Source organism: Haliotis cracherodii, unplaced genomic scaffold, assembly GCF_022045235.1.
Source record: "Haliotis cracherodii isolate W230 unplaced genomic scaffold, xgHalCrac1.p SCAF_11, whole genome shotgun sequence".
Lineage (NCBI taxonomy): Eukaryota > Metazoa > Mollusca > Gastropoda > Lepetellida > Haliotidae > Haliotis > Haliotis cracherodii.
The window spans coordinates 25,589,158-25,617,063 of record NW_027266266.1 but is presented as its reverse complement, the minus strand read 5'-3'; the positions used below and the strand labels follow the sequence as shown (position 1 = coordinate 25,617,063).

General features: G+C 39.8%; 1 protein-coding gene and 1 pseudogene across 1 annotated transcript; both read right to left on the bottom strand.

Annotated features, from left to right (window-relative positions):
- Positions 1–1,692: 1,692 nt before the first annotated feature.
- On the bottom strand, positions 1,693–21,693 carry LOC139455640 (uncharacterized). The gene is made up of 22 exons (XM_071237195.1): positions 21,596–21,693; positions 21,122–21,229; positions 20,426–20,502; positions 19,460–19,567; positions 18,625–18,699; positions 18,291–18,416; positions 17,794–18,054; positions 17,295–17,433; positions 15,754–15,968; positions 14,657–15,609; positions 13,130–14,321; positions 11,279–12,648; positions 10,520–11,168; positions 9,868–9,984; positions 9,179–9,486; positions 8,599–8,700; positions 7,934–8,090; positions 7,466–7,649; positions 4,730–6,324; positions 3,158–4,411; positions 2,334–2,849; positions 1,693–2,146 (listed from the first exon to the last, which is right to left on the bottom strand). Exons 1-22 carry the CDS (start codon positions 21,667–21,669, stop codon positions 1,881–1,883), a joined length of 9,846 nt encoding a protein of 3,281 aa, XP_071093296.1. The 5' UTR covers positions 21,670–21,693; the 3' UTR covers positions 1,693–1,880.
- A 4,765-nt stretch (positions 21,694–26,458) lies between these two features.
- Positions 26,459–27,676, bottom strand: LOC139454969 (uncharacterized; annotated as a pseudogene).
- Positions 27,677–27,906: the final 230 nt, after the last annotated feature.

Genomic DNA, 27,906 nt, shown 5'->3' with positions numbered 1-27,906 from the left:
TTGGCTCGGCACGTCAAAGACCTGGGTTCGATTCCCTTCATGTGTGAAGCCATTTCGTGTGCTCCTCGACGTGATATTGCTGGTATTTTGCTAAAATATACTCACTCACAATAGTGGCTGTTAAGTTGCCTTCCTCTTGCGCCAGATACATTCTACCAGCGTAATAGCTATCTGCGCACATCATTACTATGCCACCGCCAAAGTCGTCCACGTTCTGTATCCAGCTGGCAGCAAAACGTTCATGGCGACACTTCTCCATCGCTGTGACACGTAGTCGGCTTAGCCTGGGTCGGTCACGTTCATATGTTTATGCCTTTCATATATGTATGGCAGTACCACCTAAGCGTTATTTATTATTATGAGTATAAATGTCTTAATCTAACCATGACTTAGTGAGTATTGTTTCACGCCGCTCTGAATAGTATTTCAGTTATGTCGTGTCGTGTCGTATTAATGTCGGGGGAAAGACGGAAATGACACAGTCCGAACCAAGAAAGGTAATCAGGATGAATCGAGGATTCGAACCCACGATGATAAGTTCCTCTCACGCCAAGAGGACTCAACTCTGCACAGCGTATTCATCGATGTGAACGAGCGAGCAAGTTTTTCACAGTGTGTCAACTTGCTGTGGGAGGAGTGCCCTGAGTGATGCATGTGTCTAAAACGACTTACTCATTGTCCCCTGGGGACAAAAATTATATGAAACAGAAAAAAATGAGTTTGCTTTTGCTCTGCTGTTTTGTTTAATTTTGAGAAAAGCAATTGACATTGCCATTGGTACTTATATAATCACTGTAGTTAACAAAGGACCACTGCAGTATTGTTATCCATTAATTTACTTACTACACGTGCCTATGATTAATGGAAATGGGAGACAACGCCACATTACCAGTATGTCGCATTGTCGCGTATATTAACCTCTCTCTTCTCACAAATCACATTTGGCTACAATGTGACAACGTTACAAATGATGACACACATAATGGCCTTGAAATATACTTTACTTTAGTAAACATCAAGGATATTATTCACATCGCGACAAAGAGCATGGCGTTTGTTGTACTGGTTGTACTGGTTTATTTTGATACGCATTGCTCGTATTTGTAAGGGTGATAATGCGACAGTATCTCCTCCAGGATTCCATAGCAAATGATATCAGAAGAGTTCATACAAAGGACAACTGCCATCTTTTATGTTCATCACAAGAACGTACTGTTGGAGGTGAAGGTGAAATGGGGTTTAACGTCGCGTTCAAGATTATTGCACTAATATAGCGACGCGGTACTGTTGGAGTAAAATACAGCGTGTGTGGTTAAAGATGTGTAAACATGCTCTTGACCTACTGTCATACATACTTGTCGTGTGGGAGAACGTTGTGTATGTACGTTTTCTGTGGTGACGTTGAAGCTGCGGCCTCTTCTGGACAATGTATAATCTATATATAATTTGAGATGTAAACATGAGATGGCCCCTTTCAATATGGCGATACCCATGGATCACAGCACGTGACACGGCAAGCCAATCAGGTCCGAGTTTGGTGAACGGGTCTTCTGTTGAGAACTGTAAGTTAGTAGCTTGTGGATGTCCTAAACAACAATTTCATTTATTTTTCTGTGGTTGACCTCATACTTTATACCCGATAGTAGAGTAGTGCATATGCACATATGATTTTGAATTGAAAGACAGCCATGCTCGGATTTCGTTCCTTTTATTAAAATAAAAAGCACGGCAACTAACAAACTATAGCGAATAATATATTCGAGTTATATATTTTCCGTTCAGAAAGGTTATCTAGAATATTTATGATATAGAGAAGCAACCACATCCATCGACGTATTGGGTCCTTTAAAGTCAGTTCTGTGGTCAGGCATATACGGTAGTTAATGTAGAGAAACAACGTGGGAATATATGCCAAACTTCCCAGTTACAAAATTTGCTTTGATTGTCACAAAGATTTCATGTACATTTGCATGGGTGATAGTTGTCAGATGTGTGTCAAAGGAAACTCTGTTTCTAACAATGTCATTAAATCCTTGTCTAGTTCCAATGGTTGTCTCATATCTGGTTTGCATCTTCAAATCATCAAATACTCTTGGCCAGTCTACGTTAAGGTGTCCTTTCACCAGTGTCGCTGTCGGCTTGACCCCTGAACAAAACAAATATGTTATTAATATTCAACTGATGATTGTCATAATACTTCTAACACTCATATTGTTTCAAAATTTCTACCATACTGACTTCAACTGTCTTCATAACAATAACAATAATATCAATGCCCTAAGGATGTCTTCAATCTTTCACCTGTTATCATCCTACAAAGTATTCATGCGTACCTGTGGTCGAGGGCGACCGGCTCTCGACTGCTATGGTACTGTTGAGAACATTGCTGTACTGGGACCCCGCATTCACAGCGCGGACCTGGATGTCATACACATGTCCATCTCGTAGACTCAACCCGTCAAGTGTTGCATAGGTCTTCTTTCCTGTAGATACCCAATTTGCTACAGGTTTACCATGTTCGAGAAGGCGGCATTCATAGGTACCGATCCAAGGAGTATTCGCTTCTTGCCAAGCGAATTCCACACGGTCAGTGTATGCCTGGACTTTGGAGGGAAAGGGTATCTTATTGTCCACAATGACTTTCAGAGAGTTCTGTAGAAGAGCAGGAGGAGGATTTACAAGATGCAGAGGCTGTGACTTGATAACTGTCTCCAAGTTTACGTTGTTGATGCAACGGGCCCACACGTACAGAACACTGTCATGAGGGGCAGAGATGTTCTTCAGTTCGCAGTGAGTCAAGCTCTGTGACTTCTCCCATGTGTGATCTTCATAGGACAGAGGGTGTGCGCCTGTGAACAGTAAATTGATTACAACTTCATATATCCTATGCGAGAATTTGTAGCCGTATACATGTTGATAACTTTTTGATATGTTTCAATACTGACCAAAAAGTTCATTCTAAGAAGCCATTAATCATGCAGTTTTAAGATGTTAAGATTTATAGTGCTTGGTCCAACATGGCACTTGACTATTATTGGTTCAGCATCGCTCAAAAGCATAAATTCGTTATGCATTATATTTTTCATGTCATATACACCAGTAATAATTGTAATAACTGTACTCTTAGTGAGTAGATGGTAGAAAACACCCCTATTACCATATGTACACAGACACGTGTTTATTCCACTTTCCGCATCTTCAACCTGCCAACGCATCTTAAGAAAGACGTTATGCGTTTGAAAAGCGGCCGTTGCTTGTGAAGTAGTCATCTTTGGTGGAGTATGGTCGATGGTGATTGGCTTGGATGTGAAGATGGTTCTGAGACCAGCATTGTTCTCGGCCATCACCGTGACATGAACAGGGCTACCATGTGGCTCTTCCACCAGAATCATTTCATGGTTGCTGACAGACGTTGGAGACAAGGCACGGATCTGGTACCCTCCCTTGCTTGTTCCTGCTCCAAGCCACACACTTCTTGTTCCGCTTTCATGATCTATTACCCTGGCACAAACAGCAACAACAGACGGTCGGATTTGCCAAACTGTTATGGCATCTGTTGGCTCAGTCTCTGCTACGTTTTGACACACCCCAAGTTGCACATCGACGGCATGTGATGCATTAGTCCCTGTAATTGATATAGTAATGTTAGTAAGGCCAGAATGTGAGACCAGGAAACTATGTGAGGCCTGTATTACTGAGATATTTCTCTCAAACATAGCCGGAATATGGAGACTGCCAAGTGAGAAAATGACACGAGACATATGAATGTCCAAGACGCCTCTCACTGTGATGTGATAGAATGTATTCTCCTGCAGATGCTCAACGGCGTTTAGCGCTATTGCGTCGTATTGACGTGATTGGTACCTACGTCTAGTAAAGCTCAATTTCTTGTCATGAAACGATATGCATTTAAACGCCTTAGGCGCTGATGTGTCAATCAGTATGCTTGGAGACTCAGCAGTACTACTGCGAAGGCCTGCAGCATCAACTGCTCTGACTGCAATGCGATACCTCTTCTTCTCTTCTAGTTTCAGATTTTCTATGGTGATCTCATTTTCCATTCCATGGTACTTGAACATGGAGTCCTGGATATGTTCTCCTTCTTTTAAAACTGCGATTTCAAACCTCTGAACATAGGAATGATAGTCTTCAAATCCATGCCACGAAGCCTTCAGTGTTGTGTTGGATGACTGAAACTCGATGTTCTTGTGGCGGTCAGTGTTGAAGACTACGCCAGCTACAGGTGGTGCATCATCAACTACAAACCCATCAGACACTGCTACAGTCTGCAGACCGGCCGAGTTGGTTGCCCTGATGCTACTGTAGTATTTCGTACCACCTTTTAGGAGTCCCACAGGGATCGGATAGGACGTTGCATTACCCGTGAACTTTGCTTGTATAATTTCATCTCCTACAATCAGAGAAAACAATACCGTTAATGTTCAAGGTATTTATGCGTGAGTGGTCATCAATATCATCTTGTCCATTTGGTAATTGTGAGGTAGATAAAATATTGGCCATTATTTACGTTTTATCATTACATTTATGATAAGAGTAGCTGAGATTAAATGTCTGTCAAAACACTTTTAGTGTTTGAGTTTAATATTATCCTGTGGTGTATTAAAGCCATATAATGTGTCATCTTATTATTGAGGGAAACCATAACACAGGTGCGTCTCGCAGATTTTTGCGACAGGCGTAAATCTTTGCAATCAAGATATTTACATACCTCCTGGTGATGAGCCCAGCGAAATTTCAAAGCCTTTCAATGTCGTTTGTGTGTCGTTGAATACGCCTTCCCAACATGCTCTTATTGGTTGTCCATGACTGAAATACTCAAAGTCCATTTTACAAGACACATCTGAATCTAGAGGTGACTTAGCCCTCTGAACTGCAGGTGGTGTGTGGTCAACCAGGATACTACGAGACTGGAACACAGCATATTCACTAAAGCTAAACCAGGCTTTCACGTAGATGGTATATTCTGTACCATGGTGCAAGGACTCCCCGTTAGGAAGGCAGTGTATGACGCTTGTACCTTTCCCTACATCACGCCATATAGTCGTTAAGGTATCATTTTCTGGTCGGTCTTCCTTTTCCCCAAAGCTCCACTGAAATCGAGTGATTTTGTTCAAAACTTGTGACGATGAGGCTTCCCAATGAGCGTTCAGACAAGATGATGAGCTGGTAACTGTAGTATCTGACTCTAGTCCAAGATGTACAACAACATCAGTACTCTTCCATTTAGTGGTAGGACCAGGACATTCCTGCTTAGAGGAATTTAGTTGACAGTGCTGTCCTAAAATGCCACATGTGCAGTCGCCAGTGCAGTAATGAACTGAGCATGAGTGGCGTTGAAGTTCCAGCGTCCCTTTTGTATGTTTCGCATCAGAGGCAACAGCTGCCACAGTCATCTTACCAACTCCACTTGATAGGCCGGCGGTGTTTGTTGCTGAGATCGTCAGAATGATATTTTCTCCAGTTTTGATCTGATCACTGAGTATGAAGGAAGATGATTGTTCAGTGGAATTATTGTCATGTTTCATTTCCACGATCCCTCTCGACAACTCATTGCCATCAAATGTTCGACTGACAGAGATATGATAGACCTGGATTCCAGATTCAGTGTCCACGAAACCAAGCCATTTCAGGTTTACACGTGTCTTGCTTACACCTTTCTCAATGGCATTTTCCCATGCCAGAGGGGATTTGAATCCTCCCATTTGTGGGGGCGTAGAATCTATACGAATCTGGTTACTTGTGGCTGTGGAGCAGAGATCTGCAGCATTACAGGCGGTGACAGTGGCGGTGTAGACATCTCCACTTCTCATTAGATTCCCTGCTTCAAAGAGGATGGTGGTGGAGTCCTGAGTGCCCAGATGAATACTTTCAACAGCAGATGCTCCATCATTATGAGTAGACAGTGATACTAGGTGCCTTTGAATGGGACTATCAACGTCTGTGAACTTCCATCGAAGATGAAGCATGGAGTTCTCCCACTGCACATTCACAGCAGATATGTTTTTAGAGTAGGGTGATGTAAACGTAGGTTTCTCTTTTGCTACTGGTGGAGATGTATCCACGATGAAGCTGTCTGAAGTGGATGTGGCCACTAGACCTGCTGGGTTTGTAGCATTCACAGTAACATACAGGGGATGACCAGATGGCAGCTTAAGGCCAGTTTTAAGAACTGAGTCAGAAAGGAGGTTGCTGATACTTGGAAGGACATCACATTTTCCCGGTGATGTTCCAACACACCAGTCGAAGTGGTTGATTCCTGTTTCTGGGTCCTCAAATCCAAACCATTGTGCGGTAAGAGTGGAACTGAAATACCAATAATACATGTAACGTAAGATGATCAAGGATTGAACTACAACACAATGCAGAGCGATTCTATGGATATTTTAGTGCATGAAGTTTGACTAATATCAACGATAACACTGCGCACTGTCCCAGAAACCACAATGCATTTGGATTGGTAAGGTCATGATATAACGTGTTTACAACGTGGGCATTAAGTCGCGATTTAACAGTATTTCACAACGTATTTGACAACGTTACCATTTTACTTTGTGAAAAAGTTCTGCTACGGTCATCACACAATGCTATTGATATAACCATCTCTTAATATTGTATGTATGAAAATGGAAGTATACATTTGAAAATATGATTTGACAAAAAAAACAAACGTTATCATTACGTAACGAAGCTGAAGACATAATATATATTTTGTATATTTGTGTTGGCATCTCCTGGAATGCTCGTTCGTTTCATGCTAAACGGGTTTCAGAACGGGGTCTGGATTTACCCATTATTAACACATTGTTAATCGTAATATATATATATATATATATATATATATATAATGGGTAAATCCAGACTATGTTCTGAAATCCGTTTAGCATGAAACGAACGAGCATTCCAGGAGATGCCAACACAAATGTTTGATGCATTGAGAAACACTTTACACACAAGGGGTTGTGAAATTATGTAAACGTAAGTGCAGTTGTTTAATTCCATGATCTATATACCTCTTGATGGTCTTTCAATGAAATGGAATTTAGAATCAAAGAAAGAAGTTTCTTGCAAATCAGTATGCAAGTTTTCTAAAAATCTACAGAACTGTCTCTTGAAGTTCAACGCTCATATTACATGACTAAAAGTTGAAGATAAAGTGTTAATTACCAAGTCCTCCATTCATATTTTGTTTCCTGCTGCACACTGTACACGCATAAAGGGTAACAGTGTCTGACTAATTGTCATGATCATGTGTATTTTGAAACGTAAACTTCAACATCAACATACAACATAACTACAACGTTCCTAAAACGTTGTGACAACATAAATGGGAGTCCACAGAATAGCGTTGCATGCAGGTGACATTGGGACAATGTAAACATAAGGTTGCCACAACGTTTTGACATTAACGTATAATGCATAACTGCAGAATATTGAATATAATTACACGTGTCCATGATATTTGTGGTGCTGTCCATCGTGTCCCACAAAGGCCATGCCAGGTACTGGAGGCGAGTTGTCGAGAATGATCCCATCTGATGCAGACTTTGAGCAAAGACCTGCATGGTTACACGCCTCAACACTGCAGTAGAGCTGTATCCCGACAGGCAAGTCTCCTGCCCATGACAGCTCTGCAAAGAACACGGCATTATTTAATCATTTCAGAAATACTTACTTGTGTATTGAGGGAAGCACATCTGTAACATTTTGTGAGTGTTATGTAGGCACTTCATTACTGAACTTAATTTATAAAGATTCACACCAAAATTCGAACCAAATCACATCCAGTGTCTAAAGTATGTTGCATGAAAAAAGTTTGCAACTGATATTGTGTCAGTAGATATTGTTGAATCTGGCCTTTGGTTTCACAGTGTCTACAGTACATGTAAACACGAGGAGGTGTATAGAAACATACCTGATCCCAGACCAGCATGAGTTGTGGTCTGAACATCGTCCAAATAAGGCTGAGTCCCAACGCTAACATGGAAGGACATAAGTCCAGAGTGGGGATCATCAAACCCGGACCAGTAACAGGAGTACCTGCCAGTGGTAGTCTGGTAATCTAGCTCATACTGAAACATATTTACAAAATCAAACTGACATATACAAAATATTAATATGTACATGCAGATAATAAATAACAGCGTATAGACGTCCTGTGGCACGTACAAAATATAGAACATTTACCAATGTTATGTAACCCGCAGTCGAGCAATGTATACTAGGTATGTACACTATATACGTTTTGTCAACGCCTTCAGGTTTTGGCCTTAGCTGTTTGTAGTGTGTGAGTGAGTATGGTTTTACGCCTCTTATAGCAATATTACGGGGGACACCAGAAATGGGCTACACATTGTACCCATGTCGGGAATCGAACCCGGGTCTTAGGCGTGACGAGCTAACGCTTTAACCACTAGGCTACCCGACAGCGCCTTAGCTGTTTGTAAGGACAGATAGTTGCATATTGTAATTTATGTCACTGTGTGGACCATATATATTCTACCTAATGAAGGTAAAGTTCTTGGAATTCATGGCTTTTCGGTACATATTTTAACAAATAAAAACGTCAAGACCCCTTACCCCCTTTTCACCATCTGCAACAACACCTATTGAAGGAGGTGACGTGTCCACGGTGAAGGGATTGGAAACCGCCATAGAAGTCATGCCAGCTCGATTTGTAATCTGAAAAAAAATCCTTATTAATTCTATCACACAATTTTAACCTGATCATTCACATTTATACATGTTTGACTAGTAAGTTAATGGTATTTCATTTTTATCTCAGGAAAATATAAATTGTCAATGCAAGAGAATAACCAGTCGAGGTTGGCGTGGAGGGCGAAATAGCTGTGAAAATTAATTTGAACCACAGGAAATCCGTGATGACACCAACAGCGCAGGCATCTCCCGCTTTTCCTGTAGCATCCGTCATTTACACAATTTGCATAAAAAAGTAAGTATTGCCTAACGTCGCAGCCAGTATTCCTGCCATACGACGGCTTCCTGTAAATACAAAAGACAATCAAGTAATCGTTAAACCAGAAAATCATGTGACACAATAGTTCATTTACTGATTTTGTTGAAACTAATAAACATTGATAATTTACACACTAACAGAAAAGTTACATTATCAGGATGGGAACATGTACATTTGTTGTACCATTATTCTCGCAAAATACTCATGGCCATCTGTAAATCCATTCATGTTGATGTCTGCAAATGTTCCTGTATATTTCTTGAAAGGTGACAGTGCTCCAGTGATGGTCGATCCAATGGCGAGATATGTTGAAAGGATGCCAGATTCAGGATCTTCGAATCCTGCCCAATGGACAGTCAACCTGTCTCCTGACACCACACTATGGCTCTCAAGAATGTCACCAATGAAGATGTCGCCTGTCTTAGGTGGTGTAACATCAACCAGAGCAGCATCAGAGGTTGCTGATGTTGAGTGTCCAAGTCGGTCAAAAGCTGAAATGGAAATAACCACCGAACAACAGTAATAATTTGCTTTCACCAGTGCATGCAGGACATTCCATTCTATAACATTGTATGAAGTAAAAATTAAACGTCAGCGACAGAAAATAATCAGTTTCGATTATGCGCCGAAACTCGCTCCATTGCATGTGAAAGTGATGACACCAAGTCTTCGCGATAAAGGAGAGAATGGCCTGCCCGGCGGCTAACATCCGCTTCTCATACAGTTTGCAAAAATATTTGTTTCCTCACGCCGCACAGCAGTTCTGCTGCCGTAACAACACAGTATGTGCAATGCAGAATAGTCTTACCCTTCTACTGAATCTCTACTTAATAAAGCGACTTTTCCATTGGCAATAAATAGATGGAACTTACCTTTCAGCGTTACATAGAAGGTTTCGCCATTTGCCAAGGTGATGTTTGGTATATGTGCGTTGTGTGCAAGGCCAACATTTGTGAAGGCTTGAACATCTTGTCCTCCTGGATAGGTACCTTGAAACATGTGTAAATTGGTTACAGTGTATTAATACAATTAGAATAAATGAGTATATGAACATTATTCAAGGCAAACGCATTGAATGCATCTATAAGAAGCTCGAAACAGAATCAAGCGATACTCGAATCAAGCCTGTATATCGTTGATGACATAAGAAAATGACTTTCAATCTCTATACAACGTCCCTTTTTAAAAGCTTTACAAAGGCCTTGAATGCTACTGTTTGTTGTTTAACGCCGCACTCAGTAATATTCCAGCTATATGACTGTAAATAATCGAGTCTAGATCAGGCAATCCAGTGATTGACATCATGAGCATCGCTCCACGCAATTGGGATACGATGACATACATCAACGAGCCTAACCAGCCGATCCCTTTAGTTGCCTCTTACGACAATCATAGTCGCCTCTTACAGCAAGCATGGGTTGCTTAAGACCTATTCTACCCCGGATCTTCACGGGTCCGTACCCTATCTAAATAAATTTATGTTATAAACATATTTCCAGACATGCCTAAATTTGTCTTACGTACCTATGGCATAGGAATAATAAGAGATGCCTGAATCAGTGTCCTTGAGGAACAATTTTTGGTCTCTAAATCCGGACCAATCTATCACCAAAACATCCCATTCTGTGAGAAATCCATTTCGTAGGTTCAGTACCCGAACTTCGCCTTGTTTAGGGGGAAGGTCATCAATGATAACACCATCCCCACATTCTGATATCCTTGAGCTGTTTTGTGCGATAGGCATACTTTGCATACATATGTAATATTTCACACCGTCCAGTAACTCTAGATCATGGAAATAAGCAACAGGCCCTACAGCATCTACACTTGTGATGCATTTGTCATCAGCTTTACATGTACTTGGAATGTGTGGTTCTTTCATCAGGTACCATGCGTTTTTGCCTTCTAATCCACCCATTACACCAACCAGTTTGATGTTAGATTCAGCAACATCAATTTCAAATGAAGAAATATTCCCAGTCTCCAGCTTGTCAATCATTTCTTTAATCTCCTGAATATCATTCTGGTCCACTTCAACAAGCCTGCTTCCCTGTTTTCTGGTGTGATGAAGAGTTTGACAGGACGTATCAGACAGCCCGGATGGACAAATGACTCTGACGCATATGTTGATGGTACTGCGTGACTCAATATGGTCCTCCAGACAGACATCAGACTGGGAAAAATGATAAGACAAGATCACGAAATGAGTTTGACAATTTCTGGTATTCAAAGGTCGCATGTATGACAATTCGTCAAAATACAAAACTTGAGCATATGTATTACCTGTCCTTTGGCGAGTGACTGGTCAGTTTGCCAGGATGTAAACGGATTGTTATGTTTATCTGTAGCAGCCCACTGGTAGATGAGCGTCCCTGAATCTCCCGGTTCTTCTTCACATTTAACACTGTCAACATGAATTGCCACATCATGACACGAGGATTTAGCTCTGGTGGTGAAAGTTGGTGTAATTGTTACTTTTGGTAGTCCAGAGATAACCTTAACACCATCTGAAGATTTCCATGGTAAACACACTGTGTCAAAACAGGGCCTCACATACACGTGATACACCTTGCCATGTTCAAGGACAATATCCATGAAGTCTGCATAATCAGTCCTATTGTTTACAAAAACAGTTGACAGGGTTTTATAACATTGTGAATTATTTGCACAGTGCATTCTTTCTTTCAGAGCAGCTTCAAAATGAGTTGTAAGCACCTTCCATGGCCCATCATAGTGCCAGTGAGAAGACACTTTGTTCTTGGACAAGTTGTAATCAATGTCTAGAGAGCACATGCGAATAGTTGAGTTGCTGATGTCGTCAGCAGAATTGGTTATGTTGAACCGAGGGTAATGTGTCAAAGGTACAAACTGATATGTGTTCTTCTTCTTTCCACCAACGTTTATGCTTGACATTGAGAGAACATCATGTGCCGTAATTTTTCCATTGAGAGAAGGTCGAAACTCAACAATGTATCTCTGACCAATATGGAGAGATGCAGCTGGTTTGTAAGACCTGCTTGTTTCAGGGACTAGTCCAGATGTTTCAGAACTGTGATCGTCACATGCTGTTCCATCAAAGACTTCAAGGATATATCGATCATCATTTGGTTGATCAATAATGATGAAACCATCAGATGAGGCATACGATGTTCCCCCAGAGCAAGTCGCTCTTACTGTGGCAAAATACTTCATACGTGGCTTTAGACCTGGTGCAGTTACACATGCACTTTCGTTGTTTACATGTCTGAATGGACTAATGTCACTTCCATTTGCAGAAGACCCCAGCGCCACTTCAAACTGGACATTTCGGTGATGACTGAAGCCATTCCACCTGACACATGACTTCTTTAGTGTCGAATGAAAGTCAACGTCATCCTTCCCACCCTCGTGCATTGGGTCAATGTCATACACTATCCCATGTCCTGGTGGGAATCTGGATGGCACTGTAATCTTCTCTGTGTTGACGATAGTGAAATGGCCTGCAGAATTGTATACATACAGTTCAAACAGAAATGGTTTGTTTAGCTCCGAGTCCATCTCTTTTAGTCTTTTGATAGGATATCTGATACAACCAGCATGGCCATGGATCTGACAGGTTTTCGTGATGTGTTTTGGTGTTTGGAGAATAGGTGTTACATGCTGTCCATTATGCACTGAAATTAAACATATACAAGTTAATGGTTTAATACACAAACAATATGATTGCGTCCAATAATGCTCAAAGCCAAACTTATGTTGTAAAGTGGGCATGTTCATATGTTGGACAATAGTCTCTGTCATCTAGAGACATGATCGAATCCAAAAGTACTGCCAATGAGTATTAGCACTTCATATCATTGACTTTTCCTGCATCTTAAATCAATGTCTTGATAATATTCAAAGAATCGTCCAGAAAACCTCCAAAATTGCATTGTTTACATTTACATTTGTATATGTGTTTAATTCAAAATCAGACAACTTTCATAATAATTCCGAAAAGTGTGTTTTTCTCAACTTTTGTTAAATTATAAACATTTAAATATTTATTCTCAGTCCTATTCTCACCATGTAAATCACATCATTTAAAAAGGAAACAGTTTGTATCAAATGTTGATATTATAGTTATTTAAAGACATCCTAAAGGTAATAACTTACTAATTCTGTAAAGAACTGTAAATTGGGAATCCTGCTGCTCTGGGTCGGCAAACGTATCATTGTGCCATGAGATCATAACAAAATCGCCGCTAGATTTTGGTGTTATTTTCTCAGTGATGACTGGGGGTGTGTTGTCAATCATCACTGGTCCAAATGTTACAACAGCACTCGTTCCAGCCCTATTCACTGCCTTTAGAAATATGTAGAAAATATTCTTCCCCGCAAACCCTGCATGGTTCAGCTTAAAGGAATGGCGTCCTTTACTCGATGCGTAGTCCAGGATATCTGGGTCATAAGTTGTTGACTTGTCAGATCCAAAACCTACGAAAACATCTTTTAAGTGACCTCCATTTTCTGGGTAGTTCCAGTGTAGATCTATTTTGTCAGATGGAAGAAAGATTAGAGAATCAGCAATAGGGCCAAGGGATCCACAAAGACTATCAGCCAATTCTGTATCATTCACGATAATATAACTCTTTGGAAATACGTTAGCAATAGTTGGTGTTGACTTGGATTTGCATCTCTGTGAACATTTACTAGTCTTTTCAACCGATTTTAGTGTCAGATTCCTTGTGACAACCCAGAGATCGCCATTCAGACATTCGACATGTTCCTGTGATGTCTGTGCCCCTTTCAGTGTCACATTGCCAAGTGATGGAGATGATGTATCCTTAATGATCCCATCAGAACAGGCAGCTTTTGAAGGACTGAAAGCATTATTGAAGGCTACAACGGTTGTATGATATTTTTTCATTGCTTTCTGAATTGTAAGTTGTGCGATATTCATGCTTCCTGGAATACGGATGGTGTCTGTCATGTTCTTCATTTCATCCAGCGTCAGACACGTGGGGGCCAGGCTGACCAGGTAATGGCCGATGCCACTTTCGTGGTCAATAAAACCTGCCCAGTTGACCAATACAGTATTCTCACTCGTGTATTCCACATCAGGGCCGTCTACTGCTCCTTCCTTTACAGTCCCTGCTTCAGGTGGAGAGGTGTCCACAAGGATGTCCAAGTGGTCGATACTCTGCAGATATGCCCCGTTTGTTGCCCTGACTGTGAAGTAGACGGCCTGGTTGTGCTGAGCGCCATTGGCTTTGTTCGCCACCAGCTTATTCAGATTCACAGTGTAGTTGTGATACTGACACTCCCCAACGGATGGGCAGTAGCAGCCGGAACGGGATGCACATGCCTGTAATAGTAATGCAGACAAATCAGATATATGTAAAGCACTTCTGTTCAGTATTTCTCTTTTATATGTAATGTTTCCTATAGCTTTTTTAACATATAAGATTGCATATATAGTTCACTTTATGATGCTGATGCAAAGGAAACTGATCTAAGATGCATTAATGACATTGCACTGTCATTACCTGTTCATGCATAGAAATACATACTTGATGATTTATCAACACTTTAAACTGCATAGAGAACATCCAGCACGGAAGAAAGTGTAACTTGTTTTCAAACTATGCATTATGAACTGCTATTATAATTCCAAAACCTATGAGAATATTGCATCGTTACCGTTCCATTCAGTTTCTCCACTGGCAGCACACCTTGGCCAAGGTCGTCTGATGAATCTTTTGTACCAAGATACCACTCCACAGACGTCACGCCACTGTGAGGGTCCATGACATCAAACTGAAGCACCATGGCAGAAAGGTCGGGATTGTCGTGAACATACACCTGCTTGTTTCCATCCTTGACGAGCCACATGTTTGATATATCTGGACCAGTCGAGTCAATGTTAACATGTACGCTTTCATTTATATAGTGGTTTGCTATGTCTTTGAGCCTTATTGAAATATCACATGTGTCACCATCAGCTAGCTGAGGTGAAATGCAGAGAGATTGGTTGGTAAAGTGAGGAACCTTTGTCCAGTGTGGCGTGGTATGTGCAACCTGGTTTACAGAGAAAGAATACATAACCTCAATGATGCCATCAATATTGTAAGTCCCTGATATCGGAAGCGTCCCAGTAGTTTGGTCAAAATCACGTGTCACTTCTGCCTGGGGACGAACTGGATTCAACAATTTATTTGCCTTCATTTTGTCATTGTAGTAACGGCCTTTCCAGTCAATGCACACGGGTCTAAGGCTTGTCTGCCATCTGTAGCTCGATTTCGGTGTTGCTGACACAACCCGAAGAGGTTTTGATGAAACTTTTATCAATTTAGATAAGCTGTCGTGCAGCACCAATCGTCGCACATACTGAATGTTTCCAGCCTTGTCAAGAACCTCCAGAATGACTGCATATAGACCATATGCGCTGGGGAGGTTGATGGATTTGTCCAACACAGACGTGTTGTACGTTAGATCCAAACCTTTAAGCGGCGTGTGCAGGACATCAATCATATTTTGTTTATTTGTAGTCTTGAGAACCTGTAGTTTAATGTATTTTAATCCGGATGCTGTATCAGACTTTCCACCTGTCGGTATTGGATCTGTCCAGCCAGAGGTTTTTACATGGATCGAACCTACATAGGAAATAAATATACATAAACATGTTCCTTATACATGTATGCAAGTGAAATGAAAAGATGCATTACACAGTATGTGGGATATAAAGAGATCTTCAAGGTATAGATAAAATATGTGAATATTGTAATTTTCTGACACACCTGTACGCGTTATGCGGGTTGATAGTTCTAGTGGCTGTGAGGAACAACGCCCCGTTCTGAGCTTGGAGCAGTGTGTAGGTTTACTTATATCATACCGGAAACAGAGATGTTTGGTGGACGTTTGTGGAGTGTAAGTCTGGATTCCTTTGTAGTGTCTATCAAAGTCTTGATATTTGTAGAATCCTCCTCCAGTTGCCGAAAATTGTATGCACAGCCTGGTGACACATAAACATATATTACATGCCAGTAAATGTATGACACCTTGATTACATTTTACGCGTTCGGAATTATGTGGGGAATTAAAACCTTATCTTCTGTTGGAAGAATTCTTCAGGCACATTACGAAACTACCCTTCCATGTTAACCATGAATCTGTGAGCATCATGACGAATGATGTCGTTGATGTTTACATTTCAGAAGATAAAACATGGATGGCAATTGTTAACAGTCTCACGAAATGTGTTACAATTATTGCTCTGCAAAAGTCAGTATCATAAGTACATTGAAATTGTCAGAAATATTAGGAACATAAATAAAAATGACAAAACCATTTATCATATTCGTAAGAAATCTAAAAGTTTGATTAAATGTATTTATGAATTGCTGTCGATTACTGATGAGACTAAGTGTTTTGTAAAATGGCCCTACCAGTGGCCAGGCAAGGCAAGTGTTCACTTGAATAAATATGGAAACATATGATCAAGTCAAAATAGGGACGAAGGACAGTATAATAACTAGCAATATACCACAGATCGACTTACAACTAGTTGTAGAACATTAAAAATATATGATTATTGAGATACAACACAAGATAAAAAATGGCGCTATAGATCCAGCAACAAGGTTAAAATCACCATACTAGAGACAAAGGGGACTTACGGTACCTCTGCTACATGCATGGATCCCCAGCAGGATTTACACTTCTCCAAGTTACTGGCGATTATTCCGAGTTTAGCCAGAGATTAAAAGTGAACAAATATTCTGCAGTTAAAATAGAGGTAGATATACATATATTTTGAAAGAGGTAGTCTTGCATACCCTCTCAGTGGGACAATAATTTTACGGTAATTCAACCCCCGTCGAGAGTATAGCCACGAACAGTCTCAGTTACTAAGACAACTTTTGAGCGTGATTCAAATGACACCCTTTGAAATATTAGCAGAACGACATGCACGGTCTTGCCATAGTCTTGTTGGTTCTTTTTCAATCTTTAGTTTCAGATCTAAACTTAAAATAGGTGTCTTTCATTTCTAGTTCAAGACGTAAATACTAGTAAGGGGAAGAGGGTTGGCTATTTGACACTTATTTCATGACATCAAGCTTTGATATACATAAAAATTAAATAAAACCTCTTGGCCAAAATCCCTTATTTTGGTTTCGCCAAATTTTCGCAGAAAATCTCATATACATGAATACATAGATCAGAAGTGTGGGGAGAGCAATTGGTCCATACGGGGATGCCTGAACTTCTTGCCTAAATATTCTATCCTGAAATTTCACATTGTCTAGAAGTTCATTACTGTTTTCTCATGTGTTCATACCATTCTCCATCATGCATTCGTGTCGGTGCTGATACAGTCCTTGAACATGTCAAGGATGGAGATGGTGAAGTGTTCCCAAGTGCTTTTGAGCAGTCATTTCCGCCAGACAATTTAATTGTGGACAGGCTAGATTCATGTCCTGTATGAGAACATACATTAATGCAGATCATTATATGTACACCGTCTATCTATTACAGGATTGGATTGCATTAATGTTAGGTACTGTAACAGTGCCATCACTTCCTTCATCTAAGTACATATACCCTTCAGTCTAAAATCAACCACTATATTATGATGATAAGGAACTACGTCAAACCTAAAATTGTAAATGCTTCTTATTCTTTATGTTCAACATGATGTCCAACACAACACAACGTTATTCTTAAGACGGAAAACAACAATTCATTTCTTTTCAAAATCATCGAAGTTTTATTTAATGTTATTAGATGAATACAATTAGAATGTCATATACGTTTTTAAAATACTAAAGACTACGTACCAGAAACAGATCTCTTTGTCCATGTCGCCTTTGAAGCAACTATTCCGTATCCTTGCTGAGAGATGTAGTTTGGGGGATTTTTAATGTAAATGTCGTCGAACTTTGAGCTGAACTGAAGGTAGACAGATTCGGGATGCAGGTTGACATATGTATCGGATTCGTTTTGACATCCAGTGTTAGAGCCATGTGTGGAGTTTCTCACGCGGTTCTGTATATCGGTCATCCCAATGCGACACGTTAGAAGTTGGGGCTTCTCAACAACTGGAAATGAGAATTTTCTCTCTTAATTTCTAATTTGTTTTGCGCTACATGACCATTCACATGTATCCTGTTCAGTTATTTCAAATTCACGTACCCATGCATTTTGTATCATAGCACCTTTGAAAGGAAGAATGTAAAATGTTGGGGGAATTTAAACATAATGTGTGTGCCATTAGTGTAACTCTAACAATAACTGTAATAACAATTTAAATTTGGAAAACAGTTATTCTTCTCACGATCACACTTTGTGTAGCTGCTGGTGCTTTTCTTCACAAAGCCCTTGCGACATCTACAGGATGTCTTGAATCTGTCTTCTGGGCAGTCGCCAGGCCAACACCACTGGTTCATCCACGAACAAGTCACTTCAATGGAAAACGACAAAGTTTCGACAACATCTTGTTATGAAAAACCAGTAGTAAAAATTTAATTAAATTCCATATTTTTGCATATTTTGTTTACATGGAGCTTTGACAGAACAGTATTTGTCAAGCAGTATGCTTACTTTGCAATAAATGCCTCGTGTGTGAAAAGGTATTTTAATCTTATGGGTGTTTGTACAAGGATACTTACGAGCGCAGTCGGGATTATCCCTATTTCGCCACCAGATGGAATGATCGGGATCTCCACGCGCATCAAGACATTTTTCTGCAATAAGACCTGATTTTACTTTCCATCGAAGCAAACTTTAATACACTTCTAATTATGAACGCATAGCTTTGAATCAAAACATTTCCAAAGTAAATTAGCCCGAATACAAATTAATGATCACTCACATCAACAATTACATTCACAGATTCTCAAGTTGTTAAACGTTTACTATCCACCTATTTTAACCCATATGATTTATGTCACTGAAGCATCACATATGGAAATGCCCTCAACATGTCTATCATGGCCTCGAATATTGTAGCACTGGTCAACGTTTGAGCAAGATGTATATGATTCTCTATGAGATATTCGTAGAATTACCATGGTCAATATAACTCAGAAGTTGTGATATATAGACCACAGGCTGGAGCTGATTGAATATTGATCAACATAAAGGGGAAGTTGAAAAGTGGAAAGTCATCCTTCTTGTCATATGGTATTGCGTATAATATATAGTCCCTCTCCATTGATCTTAATATGAAACAGAAGACCTGTTTTCACCTGAAAAAACACACTTCGGCTTTATTAGTATAAAACAACAACACATTTTTCATTCAGAGCTGTGATGTATTTAAGTATTTGGTTGCAACCCACTATCAACTTTCAATGCAACATATTCCGTTTGGTAAAATATGTTTTTTAAAATCTGTATCTGTATCCGTCCAAACACCAGCACCAGCAGTCCGTCCACGGCTAGACAATTAGTCGCAGCTGCGATAAGACATGCCTTGAAACGGGTGTTATAACTGACACTTACCACACTGAGCTCCAGTATAGCCAGTCTGACAGGAACAACTGTTTGGTGACACGCAGCTTCCTTTCTCGCTGCAGGCTCCATTACGCTTGTCCCTGCCGTAACAGATGGCTGGAGGAGACAACAGTGTCACAACAGTTTGTTTCAAAAAGATACGCTCCCTTTAAAGAGAGATTTGTTCACCATTTAGATAAATATGTATAAATATAAATATATAATCAGTCGTGATTATCAAACACGAAAACCAATTTCTGATCGTAGACATTTCGTGCTTTAGTTAAACCAAATGTTAAGCTGAAATCTAAATCTGTTGCTGATATTGTCCATACGTGGACTGCGACCACGCCTCCCAGATGCCGACAAAAAGGAAAGAACGTTGCATTTAAAAAGGACGATGAAGGATCTAAACGATAACATACAGTCGCCAATTACTAAGAATCACAGAACCATGTTTTCTTACCAGTCACTCTCTGATACTAATGCAAATTAGCTACTGAGGACACACACTATATACCCAGTAACTTACGGATATCATCACTTGTAGATAACAAACCAAATCTGGCCAGAGATCTTCTTGTACATATATACCGACCCAGTAACGGAGATAAAGGGATATGGCACGCCAGGCCATACGCACATAACTGATCTGCAGACAATGTTTTTGAAAGACATCCTGTACCGCACCGCATCTACGCACTTGGGATACGATGGCTTGCATCATACCAAGTCACCGAGCCTGACCAACCGATCCCCTTTTCCTCACACACAGAAACATAAAACGTAACCAGTCACTCTTGTAAAATTAGCTAGAAAGGACACACACCAGACACACACTCGCGAATATCTTCACAGGTAGAGAACAACACAAAACTGATCCATGTTATTGTATATATTGCGATCCATATCACATGATATTAACTTTTAAAGACATGTATGGAATGTACACATGGGGATAGGACACATTAGTACCTAAACTGCAGTCTACGTTGTTGCTAGACCTCCACCCTGGACAGCATTCATACACTATACGTGAGTTAGTGACGTATCTGCAAATACATAATTGGAGTACATTTATACCATAACATGTATAATCAAGGGCAGTGTACATACGACCATATGATTTTCCTGATAACTGGAGAATAATAATACTTGTGATAACTGGACCATATGGCTTTACATATTTTAGATTTTTGTACACAACACATCACTTTTCACAACAGATCAGGGTATCGCGTATTCATGGCGTTCACCTGCGTATTGGGGTCACCAAGAATCTCAAAACCGAATTTATTGTCTGTCCTTTTTAAGAAAATTGTAGATATTAAATTGGGCACTCCACATTTTAAGGTATAAATAAGAAAACATTTCCATTAGTGAAACTAACATGCTTTGAATCTGCAACCGCATATTGAGCAGGTAATGCCATTGCAAATGGTCAGTTACACAAAGATATGTGGAAACTAACATCATGAGACTTGAGAAAAGAGACTCATAACGTGGGAGGGGAAACATTAAAGACAGTCGCAATGAAAGCACAAAGGAATTATGTTTCTATCAGATAAATACATCCCACAAAACACTGACAATTGGAGACCAAAAAAGGACATCTCATTAAATAATTCGCTTATGTTCAAAAAGGTTTATAATACATCACAATTTACGTACTTTGTCCGATACCTAGTGCATCTTCCCAAACCCAGGAATTTACAGTGCACATGGTAACGCTCCTGGGTCGCAACTTTGAATGTCACTGTGTGGTGACAGACATTTTTACTGAAACAGACAAAAACCGTATATATTCTTCACTTTGTATAGCAGTTGCTAAAGTATTGACAAATGAGAAGGCAATCATAAATATATACTTACTGTAACACATCATCATAATGAATTCCAATATACAGTTGAAATCTGTCCGTCATTCCTAGTTCATTAATTACTCACGACACCTTGTCCACCATGTGTTTATTCCCCATAATGCATATATACCATTCGATTGAATATACCTGCATAAAATGTAATTTAGAAACCATGTATTTTTGAAGTAAATTACGCACTGCTACAAAATGATCTATCTGAAACATATATTAATATGTTTTATTTAATTTATTGATATCCGAGTGAGGGAATGGGAGAGCATACCCGTGACTGCTGAGACTTTCTGCATAAGAGCAAAGGTAGATGGTAAAAACTGCAAGACTTCCCAAAAGTCTCATGACTCTTCTGAAGTCACTGCAAAAAAAGATGTAGTTGAATAAATGCAACCAGGAAAGTGTGTCAAATATGAAGTTCACCAAAAGCACCCTTGGAAAACCTGCTCGTAAAATGTCTATTTCTAACATCGAACAACACAATAATCCTTTCACCTGGCAATGATCATCCATATCAATCCGCTTCCCATGGTGTTCTGCGCTGACATGACCCTCCAAAGGCAATACTTGTCACGTGGGGAACTACACCCCAACCGAACTTTAAGGTCACATCTGAAAGGGTGCCAAGAACGGGGATTTTATGAAGGAATTAAACACTCGACATGTCTGAGTGGTATGACGTTCATCCAAGTCTGTGGAGCATTGACATTCAAATTACACGTACGTTATCAGCTTTTTGTACGATCCACTGTTGTTAGAAGTTGATGTCTTTACTCCGTTTACACTAAGATCAGTACAATGGAGAATCAGACCCCCCACGCCCCCACGCCCCCACGCCCCCACGCTCCCACGCCCCGGTCCCAATCGCCAATGGTGAAGGCTGATTGCGCGGTCGATGAATTTGGCATTTGGATATTTTGGTAAACAGTCCTTTGTCCGAAAAATCTTCAAAGGAGGGTTATACCTATTTTGTTTTTGGATTATTTGTTTGTTTGTTTGTTTTTAACGCCGCACTTGGCAATATTCCAGCCATTTGTAAATACTCGATTCCATACAATCCAGTGATTGACATCATGACCATCGATCCACGCAACTGGGATACGATGCCATGCATCAACCAAGTCAGCGAGCCTGACCACCCGATCCCGTAAGTCGCCTCTTACGACAAGCATAGTCGCCTTTTACGGCAAGCATGAGTTGCTGAAGACCTATTCTACCTCGGATCTCCATGGGTCTTGTTTTGGATTATCTCTTATTTGTAAAACTGAAATTGGTTAGTGAAAATGAGGCACATGTCCTATATCGTGGTATATCCAATGAGGAAGTCACGATTGCCGATATAGAGAAAGGTATTACAACGAGCCAATCATGTCAGGCAGGGCAAGGGTAAGTTAACATGAATCTCATTTTCAACATGGGCTTAACCCAATCTTGAACAGTGTGTACATAGCCAACAGCCTAAAAAAACACTAGTTCTTGATCAGTTATCAAATAATGACAACTTTCTAAAAAATCTGGCTAATTCTAAAAGATTTACATCCATAATGGGTTAGATATATTTCGATATTCATCACAGTTATATATCAAATTAATTGAGAAACATATAATTTATTCTATTACAGAATACACTGGGCCCTGGATAATACCTGACCAGCGAGTGACTGAGCGATACTATGAGATACTGCCTTTTTTTTTAGAAAATTCTTGCATCTTAAAATACGTTGTATAGTTATGTATTATGATACTGAAAATCAGTTTCATCCTGATCTTTGAATAAATATATTATTTAAAAAGAAATATGTCTTTTAGCAATAGTCAACAAGCTAGGTTTTATACACAGTACATGGATGTTGTACCGTGTATCACTTACAGTTCATTTGGGTAGTCCTGCATCCGAATCATATTAATCTGACTTTGATATCGCATCCAATACTTAATTTGAACAATTATGAAACACTTGATTAGATAATATGTTTTCAATAATTGCTTTATTGTGTTTACTTAAGGAATCTTAGATCTTAAGAAATAGTTTTACATTATTTACAGTTTATTAATTAAATTCACCAATAACATTTTTTAACAGTTGTATTATTTTACTAAAATGTTCACCAATATGCCTCCATTGCCAGAGAATAACATACAAGTTTGTTGTAAAAAAATCACAAGAAATAATTTGCTCATAGCTAAAAAAATACACTTTTATTTCAATCTGTCAAAAGATTCCAGCAAATCTCTATTCATCTCACATAATTATCCTGTTCTTTCTAACCTTGCGCACCATGGGCTGCATCCGTTCACCGGAATAGGATCAGGCAATTCATTCATTACTGGGGCCTGCATCTTCATAGAAATACTGAAAGATTCAATTTTGAAAAGCTTTTGCTGATGCATGCGTCAGTTTTGATTGACAGGCTGGTTCAGTTGATTGGTCTGAGGCGCTACATTTCTCTAACAGTGTCGCATCCCTCAGCTATACCAGGATCCACTGCTGTGGCAACAAATCTGGACTGATCATGTCGGTTTGTCATCATCATGGAACCCGTGCGCTAAACTATTGCATTTCGTCCTCATGGCGATTTCGAGGAAACAAGCATAACCATCACTTATTTATTTATTTGTTTGGTTGGTTGGTTTGTTTGTTGTTTAACGCCGCACTCAGCTTTATGACGGCGGTCTGTAAGTAATCGAGTCTGGACCAGACAATCCAGTGATTAATATCATGAGCATCGATCCACGCAATTGGGATCGATGACATGCATCAACCAAGTCAGCGAACCTGACCACCCGATCCCGTTAGTCGCCTTTTACGACAAGCATAGTCATCTTTTACGGCAAGCATGGGTTGCTGAAGACCTATTCTACCCCGGAATATTTATTTGGATTACAGGTATTGCAAGGTTGATATGAACCCGTAGAGGAATCTAGTGACTGAGTGAATTGGATTTAACGCCACTTTTAAACAGTATTCCAGTTATATCACGGGGTGTAGGTGAATGTTGGAGGGAAGCCGAAGTGATGCAGGTCTCAGACGTATACAACATTGGTGAACCAAACGAGCACTTGTATTGTGCTGAAAAACCTAGAAACATATTCGGGACGAACATACAATCATAGGTTTCTGGCGTATTAAAGGGAGGCTGAACACGGAATATGGTTCTGCAAAGGCGGAATCAATTCACCATGCCTGGGATATATACAGCTTAAGTTTGTCCACACCAGATCATCATTTGCATCCTAGGTGGCTGTATACATGTAGTGTTACGAAACACTGGTTGGTTATCTGGCTACGGCTCCCGAATGGTTCGCAACCAGTTTATACTAAAAAAATTCTTATCTAGAAACCAATATACACTGTCACGGAGATCACGTATTAAATGGTGGAGCCCCTTGTGTTTATCAAATTTGATTTACCCACAAACCTCCTTTCAGCGCTTGTGCTTGTATGACACTCATATACAGCTCTCTTCCCTCTTCCAAACTACTGTAGTATATTACTTTTTCAAACAACGTCTTACTTCTTATCTGTTTGTGATTGCGATCATGGTCATGGGATAATATTAGTGCAACAAGATGAATATGGCTAAGGCCTTTGAAATGTAGGCCCCGTCATCTAGTTTATTCATCGAGTGAAGTGCTTCTCTTCAGGAATTTTCGCGTTACATATGACATTGTACATAGAGCATAAAGTTTCATTTGTGGTTGTTATTACTTCATAAACTGTATTTTGTGGAATCGTAACGTTGTTGTCTCTTAACTATAGATGTGATCAAAAGTTTGCATTCGATCTACATCAAATTACATAATATTCCAAACAGTTTACTTAAAATGTCCAAATGTATTTTACAGTGATATTCAAATAAAAATATCACTGTATAGGACTTTTAAGTATTGAATCATATTACACAATACCACGCGCAGTCAGCAGCATTCCAGCTATATGACGGCGGTCTGTATATAATAGTCTGGACAAAACTATCCAGTGACTGACATCATAAGCATCGATCACGTAATTGGGATCGATGGCATGCATCAACCATGTCAGCGAGCCTGAACATCAGATCCTGTTAGTCACCTTTTACGGCAAGCATGGGGTGCTGATGACCTATTCTACCCAGAATCATGGGCCTCTGTTTATGTATTTGTGGATGTATGTGTATGTACACGTATAATGTGTTCATATATGCATTTTATGTGTGTCTATGTTCTACTTTCAAACATGTTAATAAAATGTATGTTTATGTTTATAACTTTGTGTGTTACTTTGTAATCTAATTTGTATATTTAAAAATTAATGTCTGAATATATGATTTGGGAGAGGGCCACCCAAGCTGGATACTTATTTCACCAATCCTATTGAACGTTTATATAAAAAATATATTAAAAAGAAAACAACAACACCAGTTTGTCCATACAAAAACAGATATATATCCATGAAATGGACCAGAAACAAGTCAACAATATTTAAATTCAGTGTTAAGGATTTCACTTATATTAGAGCCATTCTTGTGAAGTATATCATCAAAAGAAAATAGACGGATGCTGACTTTATAAAGATGGTGAACTGGAAATTATGAATAATATAGAGAGGATAGCGGGCATCGATAAGACACTTCGGTTTTTTCCATTATATAACTACATATTGAATTTTTTCCCCCACTTTTCAATGTCCTCACTCATGCTAATCCAAAGGATAGTTTGATAACAATGCTGCAGTCATCCAGTATGAGCGTTCTAAAACATTTAGCAAGTTAAAGATGCCTCCTCAACCTCCGAACTTCACAATTGTAAATATTTGCTGTTGCACTCGTGTTCAAAATACTTTAATTGTATTACTTGTACGTCCACACGAGGCCTTAAAACAGAAATAACTGACTGAATGACTGATTACAGAATTCTAGATTTTCAGGAACATGATTAACATAGTGACTATTCAACACCACACCGTCTCGACTGAAAGGTACTATTTCGGTTTGTTGCGTATATGCACAAACATTTCTAAACTGTAGAAGAAAAGAAGTATGAAGAAAAGTTAAAAAGGATATCATTACTTTTGTTCAGCAAAACGCAAAGCAACCAGAACGCTAGAAGAGGATATATATCATTAATATACGAGTTTCATTTGAGAGAGCTTCGACTATCTGACAAGGATGTCAAGATGGTCGGTGTTGTTCATGTTTGCTCCGTTTGTTGCCACCACAGTGAAGTATACGGCCTTATTGTTGAGAGCAGGATTGATCTTGTTGGACACCAGACTTTCCATCTTAACAGTGTAGTTGTGAAATTGGCAGTCTCCAAGGGAAGGACAGTAGCAGTCGAAATGGGATGCACATGCCTACAAAAGAGGATACAAATGACAGATATGTAAATGAGGTTTTTTGCTCATATAGTCAAAAGGTTCATTTTTTCATACAACGTTCCATGGAGCACAAGAGGAAACCCAACGAGATATTTTCTCGAACATTTTAGCAACGTACCATTACATGACCAATTGCTGCAAGAGCACTGTTCTGTCATACGAGACAGGAAGAATGATATACAATCTTTACCTGTCCATTTAGTTTCTGCACTGGCAACACACCATGGCCAAGGTCTTCTGATGAGTCTTTGATGCCAAGAAACCACTCCACAAATTCGACGCCACTGTCAGGGTCGATGACATCAAAGTGGAGCACCATTGTAGAAAGGTCGAGACTGTCGTGGACATACACCTGCTTGTTTCCATCCTTCACGAGCCACATGTTTGATATGTCAGGAACAGTAGAGTCAATGTGAACCCGTACCGATTCCTCCACGGAGTTGTTAACAAAGTCTTTCATCCTTAATGAGATATCATACGTTTGACCATCAATCAGCTTGGGGGAGATGCAGAGTAACTGTTTGGTGAAGTGGGGAACCAATGCCCAGTGTGATTTAGCACCCTGGTTGACAGAGACAGAATACTCTGCCTGAACGATGCCATCAACATTGGGAGTCCCATAAATAGGCAGGGTTCCAGTAGTTTGGTCATATTCATTTGGACTGGCTCCAAAGGGTTATTGGCCATCATTTCATCATTGTAGTAACGGCCTTTAAAGTCTATGCACATTGGCCCAAGGTTAGTCTGCCATTTGTAGTGAGATTTCTGTGTTGCTGATACAACCTGAAGAGGTTTTGCTGGATTTGTCATCAATTTGGAGGATTTCTCATACAGCACAAAACGTCTGACTGATTAAATGTTTCCAGCCTTGTCGTGAACCTCCAGAATAACAGCATATAGGCCATGTTTGTTGGGGAGGTGAATAGATTTGTCCAACACAAACGTGTTGTACGTAAGATCCAAACCTTTCAGCGGCGTGTGTAAGACGTCGATCAATACAGATTGTCATATCTCTCCCACTTTTGGGTGCGATAGTTTTGCCTTCATCTACGGTGCCCGGCTACAGCTTTGGGGAACAACTCACTTCCCTCTAAAAAATATCTTCGTTCAATTGAATTGAATCTCCAGAATTACGTCACGATTGAACAATGTTTTGTCGTGAAACATACCACGCTTTTTGTAACTGTTCTTTGAGATTTATTTGGTAATACAAACATGCACATCTA

Excerpts from the sequence above, each read along its gene's own strand:
- LOC139455640 (XM_071237195.1), bottom strand. The coding sequence starts at position 21,669 with ATGAGACTTTTGGGAAGTCTTGCAGTTTTTACCATCTACCTTTGCTCT. Across the intron at positions 9,985-10,519 it reads TTATTATTCCTATGCCATAG|GTACCTATCCAGGAGGACAA; the intron begins GTACGTAAGACA and ends ACATGTTTCAAG. Across the intron at positions 8,091-8,598 it reads TTGCAGATGGTGAAAAGGGG|TATGAGCTAGATTACCAGAC; the intron begins GTAAGGGGTCTT and ends AATATGTTTCAG.